General features: G+C 58.5%; 1 protein-coding gene across 1 annotated transcript in view; it reads right to left on the bottom strand.

The window, feature by feature from the left end:
* DIDO1 (death inducer-obliterator 1) overlaps positions 1 to 8137 on the bottom strand; it is a 31385-nt gene extending 23248 nt beyond the window's left edge. The window contains exons 1-6 of the mRNA XM_032878827.1: positions 8076 to 8137; positions 7453 to 7564; positions 5848 to 6676; positions 4866 to 5187; positions 2758 to 2970; positions 1608 to 1818 (exon numbers count right to left, since the gene is read on the bottom strand). Coding sequence (XP_032734718.1) covers positions 1608 to 1818; positions 2758 to 2970; positions 4866 to 5187; positions 5848 to 6674 — 1573 coding nt within the window. The 5' untranslated portion in view covers positions 6675 to 6676; positions 7453 to 7564; positions 8076 to 8137. The remainder of the gene's footprint in view (positions 1 to 1607; positions 1819 to 2757; positions 2971 to 4865; positions 5188 to 5847; positions 6677 to 7452; positions 7565 to 8075) is intronic.
* Between the last annotated feature and the right edge of the window lie 8367 nt (positions 8138 to 16504).

The following is a 16504-nucleotide window of genomic DNA, read 5'->3' as shown; positions in this document are numbered from 1 at the left end:
CCGCGAGGAGCGGAGCAGCAGGAAGGGCAGGCAGCAGGGAGGGGGCAGAAGCGGGCCTCCTCCCGGCCTCCACTCCCCTCAAGGACCAAGTGAGGGGAAGAAGCCGGGGACAGGAGCCATCCCCGTTTTCCCCCTCCCCGTGCACACCGGGAGCCTCGCAGCAGCTTTCCGGGCCTGGCTGGTAAAGACGGAGCTGTGCCGAAGCCCGCCACCAGGGCTCCCGGGGCTCCCAAGCCCCCACCGCTGTTTCGGTCGGTTATGTGCCCGTGACCAACTCCGAGCACTGACGCACGAGACTCCAAAGCGAGTGCTCCCCGCCTGCGTGCTCGCTGGTCCGCGGTGCTGACTGAGGTGCATGCGGGACTCGTCAGGGTGCTCTGCTGAAGGTCTGAGATGTGCTGTTAGCACGGAGGCCGCTCCAACCGCCTGAGGTGTGTCAGGGACTCTTTTTAATCCAGCACCCAGTTCACCCTGTGATGGAACAGCTCCTTCCGACTCCCCCCACCCCACCCACCCCCGCAGGTCTGGGGTCACTCTCACAGCTCCCCAACCCCGTTGGCTCTAGCATGGCCCTGCGGGAGCGCAGGCCGCGGGACAGTGTGGCACACGCCCATGGTTTTGAACTTGAAGCTAAGTGCCTTTTAGTACTTTTCTAAAATGCACAAAAGATAAGACGACATAACTTAAAACTGAGTGAAAATAATCTTAGTAATAGCACAAGACGTGTGCTATGGACCAATTTAAATTTCCCAAATTTAAGTTTGGGGTGCTTCGCTGAGAAGCCAGAACGGAGAGAGGAGCCAACTGCACGATCTAGAGCAGGGCCCCACGCAGCTTTGGGACCAGTCTGGGGGCGAGGAGGCTCCGACCCGACAGTGCAGGCCTCTGGGACAGAGTCAGTCCCGGTTACTGCGGGCTCCCTGCAGGGAGGGCACTGCTCCGAGGGCCAGCCCCTCACACTCACTTACCTCGGAGCATATGCGGCAGCAAACAGCCTTCAAAACTTGAACGTACGTACACGTGTGTGTGTGTGTGTGTGTGTGTGTGTGTGTGTGTGTAGTATGTGAGTTGCACACACACAAATTCCTGTTGGATCAAAAATAACGTAACTCCTGAAAACCACGCTTGAGGCGAGTGTCAGGCAGAGCCTATCTGCAGACCTGGATGCCCGTGAGAGGCAGCGCGTGTGCGGAGACTAGATGAGCCGGACAGACTCCTAAGCCAGTGGGGCCGTAACGAGCCTGCAAGGGCCACGCGGCCGGAGTCTGGATGCTGGGAGCGCGTTTACGCAGTGTGACCTCGCCGAAGACCACACCGATACTTACCAGAGCCTGACCGTGAAAGTGAAGGAGATTAAAGACATTGATTGCCGGGTGAGACGTTTAGCCACGAGGTTTGTACAGCTTTGTGAGGTTTGTACTCATAGGCAGGGCGGACAGACTGGGGGGGTGCACGGGGCTCGAAGCACATGGGGCTCGGGCACCTGCTTCCATCTTTGCAGGTGCGGCATTAAACACGGCTAAAGCTCCTGGTCCTGGACAGGCCTGAGTGACAGCTGTCCAGAAAGACCAGGAAGGGTCCAGGCGCTACCCCTAAGTGATACATACATTTATTCAACAGTGGCGGCCAGAGAGCAGCAGTCTGTTCCGGCTTTACTGCATTGTAATTGTGGTCACTCGCCCAGGACGGCGTGCCTTCACTGGCTGCTTCCTTCACGAGGACCTCACTCCTTGACGGGGCCACCAGCGCCTTCTTCACGGTGTTCTCTTTCTTGTCCGGAGCCGGTCTCTTGTGCACAGCAGTGATTCGAATGCCTGCCTGGAAAACCGGCAAAACCCCAATCATTAAGGAGGTCAGAAAGGAGCCTCCGCTCATCACGCTCCGCAATGAAGGGCGTGATATGCTCTATGGTCAGGGTCACGTGAGGCCCCTCGCCACCCCAACCCTGGGCTCTGCACCTGCTCAGCAGCAGGGCTGGGCTACCCTCGCACGTCCAAGCGATGTGGAGGGATGGTCACAAACAAGGACCTGGGTGCCAGGCAAGGCTTGAGGACACCGGGAGACCGGAGGCAGGCGACGTCCCGCCTCCTGTGCCAGGCACTCGGCACGGTCCACACGGCAGCAACCGCTGCTCTGGGGGTCCAGGGACTCAGAACCAGCAGCCGTACAAGCCACACCATCTACAGGCCACGCAAGCACGCAAACAGCGGGCCAGGCTCCCCACGGCACTACTTAGGCCTCGCTCATCACAGATGCAACAGGCTGCAATGCGGCCCACGGACCTGAGCTAGGACTCTGGGCGACTCCTGAAGCAGCCGCGACTATGCCTGAGTCCCATAAGGCACAGCAGAGAGACGGTCCGCGAGCCAGGACTCGAGGCGAGGCACACAGTCTGGCCACCGGAGACCCACTCCCCAGCCTGGGCTGCCTGCGAATCTCAGTGCCACACAGACCCTGGCAAACCCCAGCTGGTCCCTGACAGGTGCCGGCTCCCAGATGGAGGGCTCGGTCCCCGCACCCGCCTCACTGCACTCTGTGCCGATGACGCCCACCACAGCGCGGGGAGAAAACACCCGAGCGATGCCAGGGCGAGTGTGTGAAGCTGGAGGCTGAGTGCGCGGGCACCAGCGGCGCTCGGTGTGTACCCGCTGGGCCCCACGCGCCGCGAGCCGACCCGCCGCGCCTGCCTGCAGCGCACAGACGACGCGCAGACACGGCCCACCTCCACCACTCCAACGGCTGGACCGATCGGCTTACCTGGACGCTACATTTTGGGAGAATGAGCTTCTCTGGCTTCGTCTTGGTCTTTTCTTTAGGTTTTGGCTTTTGCTCTTTACCTGAACTGAGGAATTTCATCGTCGCCGCGGCGTGCTTGAGGATGCAGTCACTGCTGCAGTAAACAGAGTCGGGCTGTGCCGCGCTGGAGCACCCGGGCCCGATACATTTTGAGGCCCCGGGCGCCTCGGCTACCTGCGGGACAGAACGCGTGGGCTCCAGCAGCGTCCCTGCTGCTCCAGCAGGCACCCGCGCTCCCCAACTTCCCGGTCACGCCTCGGGGCTCACTATTCTAATGGACACGCTAGCGGCACCTTCCACGCCGGTAAGAACGTGTCCCTGCTTCTTTAGGGCGCCTGCCCCGCTCTGCCCCGCTGCAGGGCCCTCGTGGTAGCTGCAGGGCTGGGAGGCGGCCCCGGGGCTCTGCCCTGGCCTGCAGGCTCTGGGGACTTTTCGCCACCACTGGGTTTCACCCCCAGAGCTCGGTTCCGTTGCAGGGCCGACGGGGAGCTCTGCGGGCGCAACTAAGGATGCTAACGAGAGGGACCTCAGCAAAGGAAAGGGTCTGTTTCATCAACAGAACATGTCCAAAGAGGGACCGGGCCCTGCAGCAGAGAGAGGACTCCAGCACTGGTTCGGAAGGAGCAGAGGGCTGTCGGGGGGGGGGGGGCTGGTGGCGAGGCTCTGAGGGTGAGGCTACTGGACCAAACCCAGGAACACCCCTTCAACCTGAGTCTCAGGCAGACGACGGGCGACTGAGCACTGCTGAGCCCCATGCCGGGCACCAGGGGCCGGGCACAGGGCATGCGCGCGCACACACAAAACCACCGGAACCTTGCAGGGGTGGATCCTTGCTCCCCCGAGCCTCCGAGGAAACCTCTGCCTCCACTGGCACGGGGGTGCCCTCCCTGAAGACCCAGCACAGAGACCGGCTAGGCCAGGCCCAGGCTTCCGCCCTGTGGAAGCTAGTAAGTGCGCGCTGTGGGGGGCCGTGAAGGCCAGGTCCCTGGTCGCGCAGCGCAGAGGCTCTAGCGAGACCGAACGCAGCCCTCAGACGTACTTGAGCCGCACCTAGTGTCTGCACCTCGGTGTTCTGACACGGTTTTTCTTCCACAGAACCCAAGTCTGACCAAGAATAAACCTAAGCTTATGCAGCCTCCAACATCAAAAACAAAGACACGATATTGGGGTGACTTTTCCCACTGTTCCATGTCCACGAATTTTTCTTAATGACCCAACGAGGTATGAATAACCGTCACGTCCCCACTCAGTGTGTCCGGACATCTCCACGCTGCTTAACTGGTCCAGACCTCACAGCACTTCTGCCTCGAGGGTCTCACAGCTCTCGAAGCTTCTGCACGCCCAAGGCCCGAGCACAGGCCTCCAATTCAAGGCTGTGCAGGGACTCCGAGGACTTGGGGGCACGTGCTCATGCGAGCCCGTGACAGTGTGCCTCGACATCAGAAGCTGAGGACACAGGCAAGCCACAGCCCTACTAGCGAGTGCCTGGGTGTTCCAGAAGGGGACGCCAGTGGCAGCTGAGGGAGGTGCCTTGGATGCCGAGGATGAAGTGGTGTGTCCCCCCAACCCCCGCCGCCCCGGGAGGCCCAGGTCGCCAGCACTGCTCTCAGCGTCTCACAGCAAGACAGGTGCAAGACCACCAGCAATCTGAGGACGATGGGGTCAGGTCAAACAGGTGCACGTTTACTTCAGGAACTCACAATAATTCTGTCGTATGTGTACGAGAATTGACATTCCAAAAAAAATATTCCAAAAAAAACTTACTTTAAAAAAGGAATCTGTTTAAGGAAAACATTAACTCGATACTAACAGCACAGGAGGCCGATTAAGACTTAAAGAAAGGCCCGTCACGCCGTCCTGCAGCCGCAGAGCGCAGGCGCCCGCGAAGCCCCGTGCAGGGGAGGCTGCCTGCTCCCGGAGCCCCGCCCGCCGCAGACACAAGGCCGTCTGGAAGGGAGAACCCAGCGTGCTCCGAAAGACCGACTGTCGGGGTCCTGACGTTTCTGCCGCCAGGAGCCCGAGATCTACCGCGTCCCCGTCCATCACTGGCCTCGCAGACAAGTACTCACAGGCTGGAATATCTTGAGCTTTTTCTTGCCACTCGGGTTCGCAGCTTTCTCAATTCTACCCTTTATGCCCTGGTCTTCGCCGGACTTCTGCTCCACCGTCCCCATGCTCGTGCAGTCCGTGCCGTCCACGTCCGCGGGCGCGCACTTGGCCTCCGGTTGCTCTGCGCTCTCCGAGTTCGTGTCGTCCTGCCCCTGCAGGATGGTGCAGTTGGGGCAGATGTAATCCTCGCCGTTCCTTTCGAGGAGCCGTCCCCGGGCCTCGGAGATGCCCACGCAGTCGCCGTGAAACCATTCTTCGCACCGGTCGCAGCAAATCATGAACCTCAAATTGTAAGACACTGCATCAGGAGCGTCAAGCTCAATAAACGGTTTCAGACTTATTAAAAGGCTGAATTCAGGTTTTAACACGTTATGAAAAAAAGCAAAATACAAAAAAGTAAAGAACAAAGAACAATTCAGATGCCCTTCTCTGGACTTTTTCCCGAGAAAAGCCTTCTGAGCGAGAGCTGCAGGCTTCACGGCACGGCCGCCCGGAGACCTTGCCCTCATCCCCACGGACCGGCACGTCGCTCTGTCCCACGGAACACAGCAGGCGGCGGCTCCCTGACGCGGCCCGGTGCGCAGACGGGCTCCAGGTGCTGAAGCTGCAGCCTGACCGCAGCCTGCTCACGAGTGCCCCCCGGACGGTCTAGGGCGGTGTGTCCAACACCCGTCTACGACAGGAGCGCCGGAGTCTGTATGGCCTCATCGTCCTCCCCACCACACAGCGGCAGTGGGGGCCCTTGTGTGGCTACAGAAAATCCCTCCCCTTCGGTGGCTCCGCCCCCCCATGCCTCGTTCATCCTTTCCCGAGTGAGTCGCTCGTGCAGCCCAGCTCTGGAAGGTGTCCCCTCAAAATGCACAGAACCCTCCCTTGCTGTTTTCACGCCCTGGAGCTCTCCGGACGCTGGGGCCCCCAGCGCACCCCCGTACCGTGGCCTACCTGTTGTTGTGCGGCTGACGACAGATGCAGTACAGAGCGTTGGGCTCATAGGCCTCACACTCGGGCTTCTGCCTGCCCATGTCCCTGGGGTCTCCACCTTCGGCTCCCTGAGCTGCCTTCTCTTCCGGCTCCCTGTCCCCGCCGTCCCTCTCAGCCCGGGACGCCGCGCCCTGCTCAGCCTCGGGCTCTTGCTGGCGGGGCAGCACGCTGTCTGCGGCGCTGCCCGCCTCCGCGTCCACGGTCCGCGTGGGATCCTGCTCCCGGCGCTTCTTCCTCAGGCGGCTCTTGGGGGGCCTGTCGGCCGCTTCTTGTTCCCGCTGTCTACGCAGGCGGTTCTGAAGTTCCTTCAGAGTCAGCCCGTCACTGTCGCTGTCAGAGGTGTCGTCCTCGTCCTCACCTCCTGGGGCCTTCACGGAGGCGGCCGGTCGCTCCTTGCCACCCGCAGAGCCCGACGGGGGCCCGCCCTTCCCCTCAGAGGTGCTCTCCACGCTCCCTTCAGACGCCGTCTCCACATCTGTGACGGGACAAGACGCTGGTTCACTGGAATCCTCGAGGGAGACGGGCGCATTCTTCCTCCCCCTGCGCCGGACCGTCGTGAGAAACTCTTCCACCCGCTCCGTGCGCTTCGGCTGCCTCCCGCTCCGTCGCAAGGACAGGCTCTGCTGCTGCTGGGGCTGCGGCTCCGGGGCGTCTAAGTCGGCATCCCCAGCGCCCTCTCGCTTGGCAATGGTGGTCCTTCGAAAGCCCCACGTTTTCCTGAACTCTTTGCTGGTGGGTTTGATGGCCTTGGGCACCTCCTCATTGCTCGGATCCCTCTTCTCATCCATACCTAGCAGTGAAAGGGAACCAAGCCACGAGCCACGTTAACGGGGCGACATTTCTTGGCAAAGAGCAAGCCCCTGAGCCGCGAACACAAAGGGCCTTGGAGTCACGCGGAAGGAGCGCAGCCGCGCGTCAGACCACCGCCTTCTGCTGACACAAAGCGAAGGTGTCGATTCAGACAAGTTCTCTCGATCAGGGTCTCCTGAGAGGCAGCGCGAGAGAAGATCTGGGGGGACCCCGGACAGAAGTCAACAGTCACGCCTCTAGAGCTCAGCACACAACCGCAGCCAGCGACTCAAGCCCGTCCCCCCAGCACTCAGCTGGGCGCTGTGAGGGCGTGAGCGGAGCAGGGCTGCAGTGCTTGGAGGCGCCTCGCACCCGTCCCCGCCCCCCAACACCCTGGCACAGAGGACGGAGAGCCAGGCTGGCTCGAGGCCCAGTGTGCGAGAGGACTGGCTGCTTCTGTCCCAGGCCGCGGGGCCCTGAGCTGCTGTGTAAGTGGCCCAACCACCCTGCTAGAGAGAAGGGCACCCCAGGCCTACTGCGGCCCAAGTGCCAGTGTGTCCCCCCCAACCACAGGCCCCCGGTGGAGATAAGGGTCGCGAGGCTAAGGCCTGCCCAGACTCCCGAGCCCGGACTCCGGGTTGGCTGTCATGCAGCAACAGTAACTTGGCCACTTTAGAAAATGACACGGGGAAGAGCTTTCTGTGCAAACATCCTTTCTCGCTGACACACTACTAAAGCACTGCACTCTTGAGGACACCTGAAAAAGACAGTATATACCTTGAAAACGGTTCTCTAGGCTAGCCAGGCTTCACTCGCATCGAACACTAACGCTGACTCAGCCTTTACGCCACATTCCGTCGCAGGGGAAGGACTGTGCTGGGATGAAAACCTTCAAAAATACAAAATACACAAAACTCAAAACCACACGCACCAGATTTGTTTTTTGTTTTTTCTTTTACTCCCCGTTTCCTGCTGGCTCTACCCACCCTCCACTCTCGAACCTGGCCGGCACGCTCCCAGGCCTCTCGGAAGCTTCTGGGAGCGGCTGTGACACCCGCAGGTGCGCCAGCAAGGACCACACCACTTTTCTGGTCCTGAGATTTTGCGTGGGAAAAACTCTCCTCAACAGACACACCAGTCACCGAAGAGAGCCTAAAACGTCAAGTACTCGCACCAACAAAAAGCCAGTGGAAAAGTGAAAGAGTGCCCTGAGTAAAAGTTCTCAGCACGCGGCGCAACACTCGCCTACGCCTCAGGGCTAAACGTGCTACGTCACACCACGTGCGAACGTCAGACCGTGTGCTTCTTCACGAAAAATGGCACTTCAGAAAGAGGACACACGACTTCAAACCCATTAAGAGAAAACCGTGTCACTGATGCTGCCACCAGTGCTGTGTTACCTGCCCCGACCCCGGACACTCCGACGCCCTCTCCAGAGGTCCGAACGCCTGACGGACGGGATCGCCTGATGGATGGATCGCCTGACGGACGGGATCGCCTGCTCCACAGGCACAGCCCGGCCTCCGACACTGCCGCTGTCCGTCACTGGCCACAGGGAACAGTAAAGATCATCTCAAGACTGTTCCCACGGAGAACGTGCCTGAAAGAAAATAAGAAAATTATTTATAGATTCAAGTAACTGTTAACACTAAAAAAAAAAAAGGAATCAAACTTCCCAAGTAATCGATTATCTGAACGTATGTCATCACCTGCGACCCACTCAGGGAGGTGGGGTGGGGGAGAAAAAGAGAAAAAGGAGAAAAGGCAAGAACACAGTCCTCTTCTTTAAGGACTTGTGCAGAAGGAAGACATGCGACCGCACCGGGACGGAACGTGGCGACGCCGGTCACGGAGGGCACCAGGCGCTGGCCGGTCCCCGGGGGTGGCGGGGAGAAAGCCGCCGTGGACAGCGCAGCTGCCCCAGCAGCACGGCCGCTTCAAAACCAGGCACGGATTACCAGCTGCTCTCCAAGTATGGTCCCACTTCTGAGATGGGCTCGGCTTGATAAAGCCAAACACAGAGAAACACAAAAAGGCTGAACAAAATGGTCCACGGCAGAAGTACTTACAGATCTTAACACTGGAGATACGCCATCATTTAGTTAAAAGCCCAAGAAAGGCTTTAGGAGACTCGTAATTACTTAATGTTGACGTGCCACATTTCATCTACGTGCATGTAAAAAAGTTCTCAATTATAGTCCTGCAAAAGCTCATGCCTAGTTGGAACGTGCACCCAACAGGCCTCTGCTCCTGGACGGGTCCTCAATACTGCTCTTCTCACACACGTCACACTCTGGCCCCCAGGGTCGCTCCCAACCCCTCTCCCAGCGAGCCCTCCCCTCCACCGCTCTTGCCTTCCTGCCTCCAGGTGGGTACAGCTAGTTGTGGTCTCCTTAGGGACCCCAGAACAAAGACAAACATTCCAAGGCATCTCCTCTTAAAGAGACAGTGCCCATTCCGCTAACCAAATCCACCACCCCGACCATCAAATCTCTCAAATGTGGTAAATGCATTTCAAATCAAGGCTTCAATGCTCAGATGCCTTTCCTTCCCAGGAGAAGCTAAAATAAACTTTACTTCTGTATTTCATAACGCTGCGCGTTAATAAAACAAAGAACTTAGGAACGAAAAATTTAAATACACATTTATCTGAGAAATAAACACATTTCTGGGTTTGAGTTCCGAATCATGAATTAAAAAAGGAAAATGGGAAGTTTTGTTATTTCTGTGAGTGGGATTTCAAAATAGATCAAATCACTTTAGATCATCTGATTCACTTATCTTCAGAAAATCGACATTTTGATAATTTCTTCAATGTAGAAATTCTAATAAAAGCTTCAGCAATTCCAACAAAAGCGTGTATATCAAGACAGAACAACAGAAGCCCACGCCGAGCCCGACACAAGCAGGCCGGGGTCGCAGCACCCAGCGGGGCAGGGAGGGTGTGCTCAGGGACCGCGTCACACCAGGGTAAGAAGCGCCGTCCCGGGCAGCGGAGAGGAAGGCGGCCGTCCCTGCCGCTGGGAAGAGAACAGGCGGTGCACACGGAATGCGCCGACAGAATGGAGAGCTGTCCTGCGCTCCGTCAGGGCGGCAGCCGGTCCCCGGGGGTGGCGGAGCCGGAGCCCGAGCCGGCCCGCTGGGGAAGCTCCCGCCTCTGGCCGCCACACGCCAGGCCGGGCCGCTCCCAGCACGAGCAGTGGCCACCGCGGCCGGGAAACCATCTGGAATGCGCAGCTTTTCACAGCTTCTGCTCTCTGGGCTCCGCTGCACCCTTAGAAGCGGGGGCTCCAAAAAGCGTCTGTTCGTGTGGGACCGACCGGGGGTTTTCCCAAGACTACAGCTGAGGACGTTTTCAGGTAACTGTGGGTGTTCTTGGACGTGGGGCCAAAATTCGACCAACTTCACGAGAGCCGCCATGCGGGGGCCCAAGACCCGACCCTGGCCGCAAGCTGCCCGCGCCTCCGCGCTGCCCGCCGGGACCGCACACACTCGCAACCCGGGGCCCGCGTGGTGGGCGCGTCTCTGAGTGACACGGGTCCGCGCGGCACACGTCACCGCAACAAAGACACCGTTAACGCCACCACCCCCTCCCCAAATGTCCTTTTCTTTGTCCTTTTCCCAAGGTTTTATTTGTTTGAGAGAGAGACCAAATGAGAGCTTGGCGGGGGAGGGCCAGAGGGAGCGAAGCAGGGTCATGACCTGAGCCAGAGCCCCCAGGGTGTCCCTCTAACGTTGTTAATGACTGGGAAGCCATCAAGCTCCTGATGGGCGGGCAGGAGATTTTCAAAACTGTAATTTTCACTTGAAAGCTCGAATCTTACCACGAGCAACAAGTATCGTCCAACAAGTATCGTCCGCTGCTTCCTGGAGACTCAGGTCATCGTCTCCGAGAAAATGCCCAGTCCTGGGTCTGAAGGGAGCGTGGGCCTGTGCACGCTCCCCAGCATGAGGGCTGGCCCACAGGGGGCGGCCGGGCCGGCACAGGCCTCCTCCGGCGGGCCCGCCTGCTCTGGGTACAGGAGGGTTTTGCACATTCTTGCCCGTTGGGTACAGGGAACCTGGAGCGACGGGACAGGCCCGAGTGGTGGGCGCAACCGAGCTAACAGCCCTTGCTGCCTCTCCAAGGACACGCTCGGGGCAAACGGCAAACAGCACATTTTCCACGACCAACTGGGGCTCAGCAGCACACAGCACGCTGCACAGGGGAACGCCGCTGTCTGGACTGGCTTCCGTGGGCTGCTGCCACCGTGCCAGCGGTGCCAGCCCCGGGCATCCCGGGGACACACTGAGACGCGCGCGTCACACCTGCACTAGTTAAGCACACCCCGGAGACGCGCAAAGCAACAGCCCATCTCTGTGCTTCAGTATCAGAAGGGACTGAGCATCTCCTTCCACAGAATTGCTCTAAAACCACTAAATTCTCCCTTCAGAGTCTCCAACTTTTCAAAATATTAAGCTGCCAGATGTGGTCTCTTAAAAACAAAAGCTCCACAGTTGTTACGCGTCAGTGATGCGCGACTTTAAACCCTTCTTGTAAAGCTGAAGGCGCAGCTCCAGAAGCGACGGCGGTCGTGCAGACCCCAGAGCAGCTTCTCCAAGACGCCAGGCCGGCCACCGCAAGGAAGCTCCCGTCTGCAGGCAGGACAACCAGGACAACACAGCCGGGGCCCCTCCCAAGAAGGAAACACGCAAGTGCGTGGCCGTCCCACCGGGGACCCAACATGGTCTCTCGGAACCTCCCCCGCCCGCCAGTGTCCAGGAACAATTCTGACCCGCCACCAGATGCCACGTGCGTGTCGCCGCGCAGCCTCCCTATTCCTGCCTCTGTTAACGGAGGTTCTGAAATGCCAGGCCATGCCCAAGTTTCTGTTTTGTACTGAAGGTCGCGCACCCCCAACTAACCCTCCCCTGCGGGTGACGAAGGTGGCCAAGAAGCGAAATTCTTCAAACTACTGAAGGAGGCAGGCGGCCCGCGGAAGATTCTGCTCAGGCCCCAGCACTAGAATCGCCGCCCACCAGCACCCGCCCGCAGCTCCGCCCGACACTGCGGCCCGAAAGCATCGGCCGCGGAACGGGAGGACGGGGGCGGGAGGCTCTCCCTCTCCCCCTGTGCCCTGGAGGTCTGCGGCAGCAAACACCCACCTGCGCTGAGCCCGGACAGGAGAGGTTTGGGCCCACAAAGTAAACGAAGAAATCCAGTTTCCATTTGTTTGAACCTCTACACAAAACTGGACTTGACTGTGTTACATTTAGAGCTTTTATAGCTAATTCAGAGTTCCGCTGCTCCCGAGAAACATGGTCATTATTACAGTTGTTGCAATGAGGTGACGGTATCCCCAGCACAGTAAGCTTCTCAGGAGACGATATACAGAGAAACCTAGAAACAAGCCGGTTTAGAATTTCTTAGTACCCTGCACTCACACGTACGCGGACAAAAAGCCACAGGTGCTACCCGAGAGCCTCTTAGGGACTAGCGCCCAGCCAGGCCCCGCTGGAGGCTGGGACGCCGGCTCGGCACGGGTGAGCAAGGGGCCCCGGCCTGTCTCTGAGCAGTTTCCACTGCAGAACACAGGCTCGTGACCTCGGTGGGCAGCTCTACATGGACGTCGGTTACTGGGACAGCCCCGTTACAGCTACCAAGGTCAGGGAGCAGGAAAGGAGGCTTTCACTGTTCTGTTTCATGGTGCGGTCTCCCAACTGCTACCTTGGACAGGCGCTGGCCATGGTCTGCCCTGTGTGCCCCAGGCCCCTGAAATTCATGCTGAAACCCAGTGCCAAAGTGATGGCACTACCAGGAGATGGGCCCTTTTGGGAGGTGCTTAGGTCATCACGTCAGAGCTCATGAATGGTGTCAGTGCCCTTAAAAAGAGCCCTGAGAGCTCTCCTCCCCCCTGCAACCCTGAAGACACCTTGCCAGGACCTGACCACGCCAGCACCCTGACTGTGGGCCCCCAGAGCTGTAAGAAATACATGGGTTTTCCTTCTTTCCTTCTTTTTTAGTTTCCTGATGAGATTTTTTTTTTGTTGAAGATTTTATTTGTCAGAGAGAGAGCGCGCGTGCACGAGTACACAAAGAAGCAGGCTCCCTGCTGAGCAAGGAGCCTTATGCGGGACTTGATCCCAGGACCCTGGGATCATGACCTGAGCCGAACCCAGCGGCTTAACCCACTGAGTCACCCAGGCGTCCCGGTACGTGGGTTTTCGATCAGCCCCCAGCCCATGGTCTTTTGTTAAAGCGGCCCAAGCAAACAGAGCCAGCTCCCCTTTTGTCTCTGCACAAAGACATGGTCTTGAACACTGCAAGGAACTACAGGAACCCTACGCCTCGGGGGACTGGTGCTCCTGAGACAAGGCCACCGCCTCGCTCTTGGGATCCCTTGAACTATACAGGGTCATTAGAAAATCCGCTCTATGGGACAAGTCCAGCTACTGCAAAACACTGAAGAATGATACCAGGACGGGTTCCCAGAGTCTCCTCCCCTCCTTCCCCGACAGAGAGGAGGAGGAACAGGGGTGTGTATGCTCATGGATGGGATGAGGGCACTGTCAGTCATTTCCCAGGACAGTATGACATTCAAGTGCCAGTCGTCCCCACTCAGCACTTTGGGGGCTGTTTCCCCTCAGAATGAGTTTCCAGGTCCTGTAGCTGTTCAGAACCCTGATCTTCCAGGAAAGACCCCTGCCCAACTGGCCGCCCGACTCCTTTTATACCCACAGCAGTCCAAGTGGGTCGCTGGCACTCCCTTCCAGCACTAACGGAGGCACTGCTACAGGACCCCACACCCTGTTGTGGTTTCCTGGGTTCACGCCACGGGAGGCCGGGTCATTCCACAGTCAGTATAGGCCATCTTCACCCCCATCTTCCCTGCAGCAGGAAGGCAGGCCCCAGCGAAAGGCTGTGTATCACGAAAGGACATCCTACAATCAACGCAAGGGCTGCTTACATGCCACATGACCTAAGGCCAAAAGAGGTCTCAGGGCCCTACCACCCAGCCAGCACCCTGGCCATGCCCTGGGTCTCTTGCTTCCTTGCAGACGGTCTACTGGAATGAGGTGTGCATTGGAACGACAAATCGTCCTTATTTCATGCTCTTTGCAAAAAGCAAACACACAGCTGAATCAATTAAAAAAACCGAAGACGGGGTCTATCTTCCTACAAGTAACCCAGCTCTGCAGGTGTTCAAGTTTAGAGACAACTCCTGCGAAGTTCTCTTTTCTTAGCAGGAGCAACTCTAATCACAATTTGAGTTGAAGTTCCCAAAATGAGGTCCACAGGCCTTTCGGGAGGTCCCTGAGGTCAAATTACCGGCACAAACACAAAAGATGTACCCTCTCTCACTGGCACTTACAGGCGCGTGCGGCAGAGCTTTCCAGAAGCCGAACGACAGTGACGTTACCCCTGTCTGCCTCCGTGCGCCGACCGGAGAATCCAGCTGTTGTCAACCGAGCCAGAAGTCAGAGATTAAAACAAAACAATGCTACCTCTCTCACTGTTTCTGTCTTAGAGGACAGTTTCTGTGTACAACGTCATTCACGTTAACGCATGAAGTTTTACTACTTAAAAGCGAGTAAGTTTACGTGCGTCTTTCCACGCCCAGCCCAGTAAATACCCCCAGACGTGAGGACAGAAACAAGCGGTCTGCGGCATCCCAGTGACCGCAGGGTGGGAGCCGCTCGAGCTCTGCGGTAACCTTACAGGACTGCTCTCCGAAGGCCAGAGCCGTCCAGGCCCTCCCAGTCGGTAAGACCGAGACGGCAGCAGCACCTCCACACCCCGCCCCTGCCCTGCCTCGACCAGCTTCAAGTGATTATGGAGAAGGCGCTTGTTTCCAACGATGAAATGCAGCCTCGCACGGTGGCTGTCGCCTGGATCCGGAGACAGCGCGGTCTGGAGAAGACGCAGACGCCTTGCGTCCCAAGCACCTGCTTCCCAAGTGGCACTGTCAGAACCGCACGCCACAGGCCAAACGACGAGAATCACCACTGGGGACCTCACGTCAGGAAGCCACTGCGATTCACTTGGGGTCTTCCTTTCTTTCCCTGAGACGAGCAGAGCTCAAGACCTAGTTCTGCTCTTGGCGGGGGGGGGTCGTGGACAAGGTCCAAGGTGAAATGGAGAAGTTACAGGGTCAGAGGACGTTCTGTATCCGTTTCCAGACTCCCAATCTGACAGCGGGACTGCACTTCGACTCTCACTGCTGCACGCACGGGAAGGGCAGAGAAAGGGTCTCTTAGTGCTACAGGACCCACGCTGCGGAAAGGAAGCCTGCCTGACCACAGTCTAACAAAGCTGGGGAGTCCACAACCAGGGTCCACGTAGCCCTGCTAACCTCCCTGGGGTGCCGGGGCAGCTGACGGGCCGCCGCAGTCCTGCCCACAGCAGCCGGCAGTGCCCCCACCCCAGGCACAAGTGGGGTAGGGCTCATAAGCAGACTGACATCGGGAGGCTCTGGGGGGCAGTGGGGCAGAAGATGACGAGAGCACGGGCTTCACGGCAGGACGCCCTGGGCTTCCACCTGAACCGGCGGGCTTCCCTCTGGCCGCGCTTTCCTGCCCGGGAGACACGGACTACCACGAGCACACAACTTCCGAAGAGGCCACGTGAGACGACACTGTGCCGCGCGGCCGTCAGCGCGTGCACAGGGCAGGCAGGCGGTAAGCAGTAGGTGTCATCTCTTAAAACGACAGCATCCGTGTTGGTGGGCCTTTGGGGAGACGGGCCCCCTTACGAGGGTCTATCTGACAAGCATTCACCAAGATCCCCTGTGTACTTGGCCAGGGGCAGAGCAGGCAACATTCCTGTTCCCACCGACCAGGCATGACCTGCCTCCGAGAACCGGGTAAGGGCAGGCGTGTTTATGGGGGTGCTCCCAGCCACGCGTATACATGTTTTTTTTAAACAAAGGGACACAAGCCAATGTCCATCACCAGGACAGTTTCGGGGGAACACAATCAAGAAACATCCACATGACGGAATACTTTAAGAGCGCAATTAGAAGGTGACGAGCCACAGAGGCACGGACAGAGTCCCGTGCGAGTGAAGAGCACGGGTGACAAGGCAGCCCTGTGCGGTGCCCACACTCCCTGAACACATCCTGCCACAGCCACCCACCCACGTTCACGCATGGGGGAGCAGCTGTAACGTGGCTTCGGAATGGGGCCGTTTCTGGTGTTTCTGCTGCTTTTCTTCTATTACTTTAGTTTTCCGTGAGTGTATTTGTGACCCAACACACGGTAAAGCCATCTTTACGCTGGGGGGGGGTGCTCATTCCGTTTCTCACAAAGGTGAATTAAACACCATCTACGAGTCCGCATCAGCATGTGGAAAACAAAGCCACAGCATCGGAGCCGGATCCCCGAAGACGCACCTGGTCACGAGGAACACACGGGGAAACCGCCCCTGACTGAGCACGTTTTACAGCCACAGCCCAAGAATCCTAAGACGCCGACGACGACCAGTTCAACGCGGCGCAACAACAGGCCCTGAGGACCAGCACTCACGTAACAAAACCGGCGTAAGTGAGAGGAACCCTTCTCCAGCGCCGTGAGCACCTACAGCAAGTGAGTCCGATGCAGACCCTTTCCCAGCAGCGCGTTTCCATCCGCTGTAATGCACGGTCCTCCTCACGGAGTCCGCTCCCATCCCGTGACGCTAGCTACGAAGGCGCGAGGACCCGACAGCCACTCTATGGGGCCCCGCCACGTAAGTAAGTAGACACCCCGGCGAGGAACTCCATTTAAGAAAACACCCTTCGTAACGGGCCGCCGGAGCCCACCGGGCACGAAAGAACCAGGCCCCGACGAGACCGCGCGCACTGCGGGGACC

This window comes from Lontra canadensis, unplaced genomic scaffold, assembly GCF_010015895.1.
Source record: "Lontra canadensis isolate GAN:19392208 unplaced genomic scaffold, GSC_riverotter_1.0 scaffold65, whole genome shotgun sequence".
NCBI lineage: Eukaryota > Metazoa > Chordata > Mammalia > Carnivora > Mustelidae > Lontra > Lontra canadensis.
Note: the sequence above shows the minus strand (reverse complement) of the source record. Positions and strands in the feature narration are given on the sequence as shown.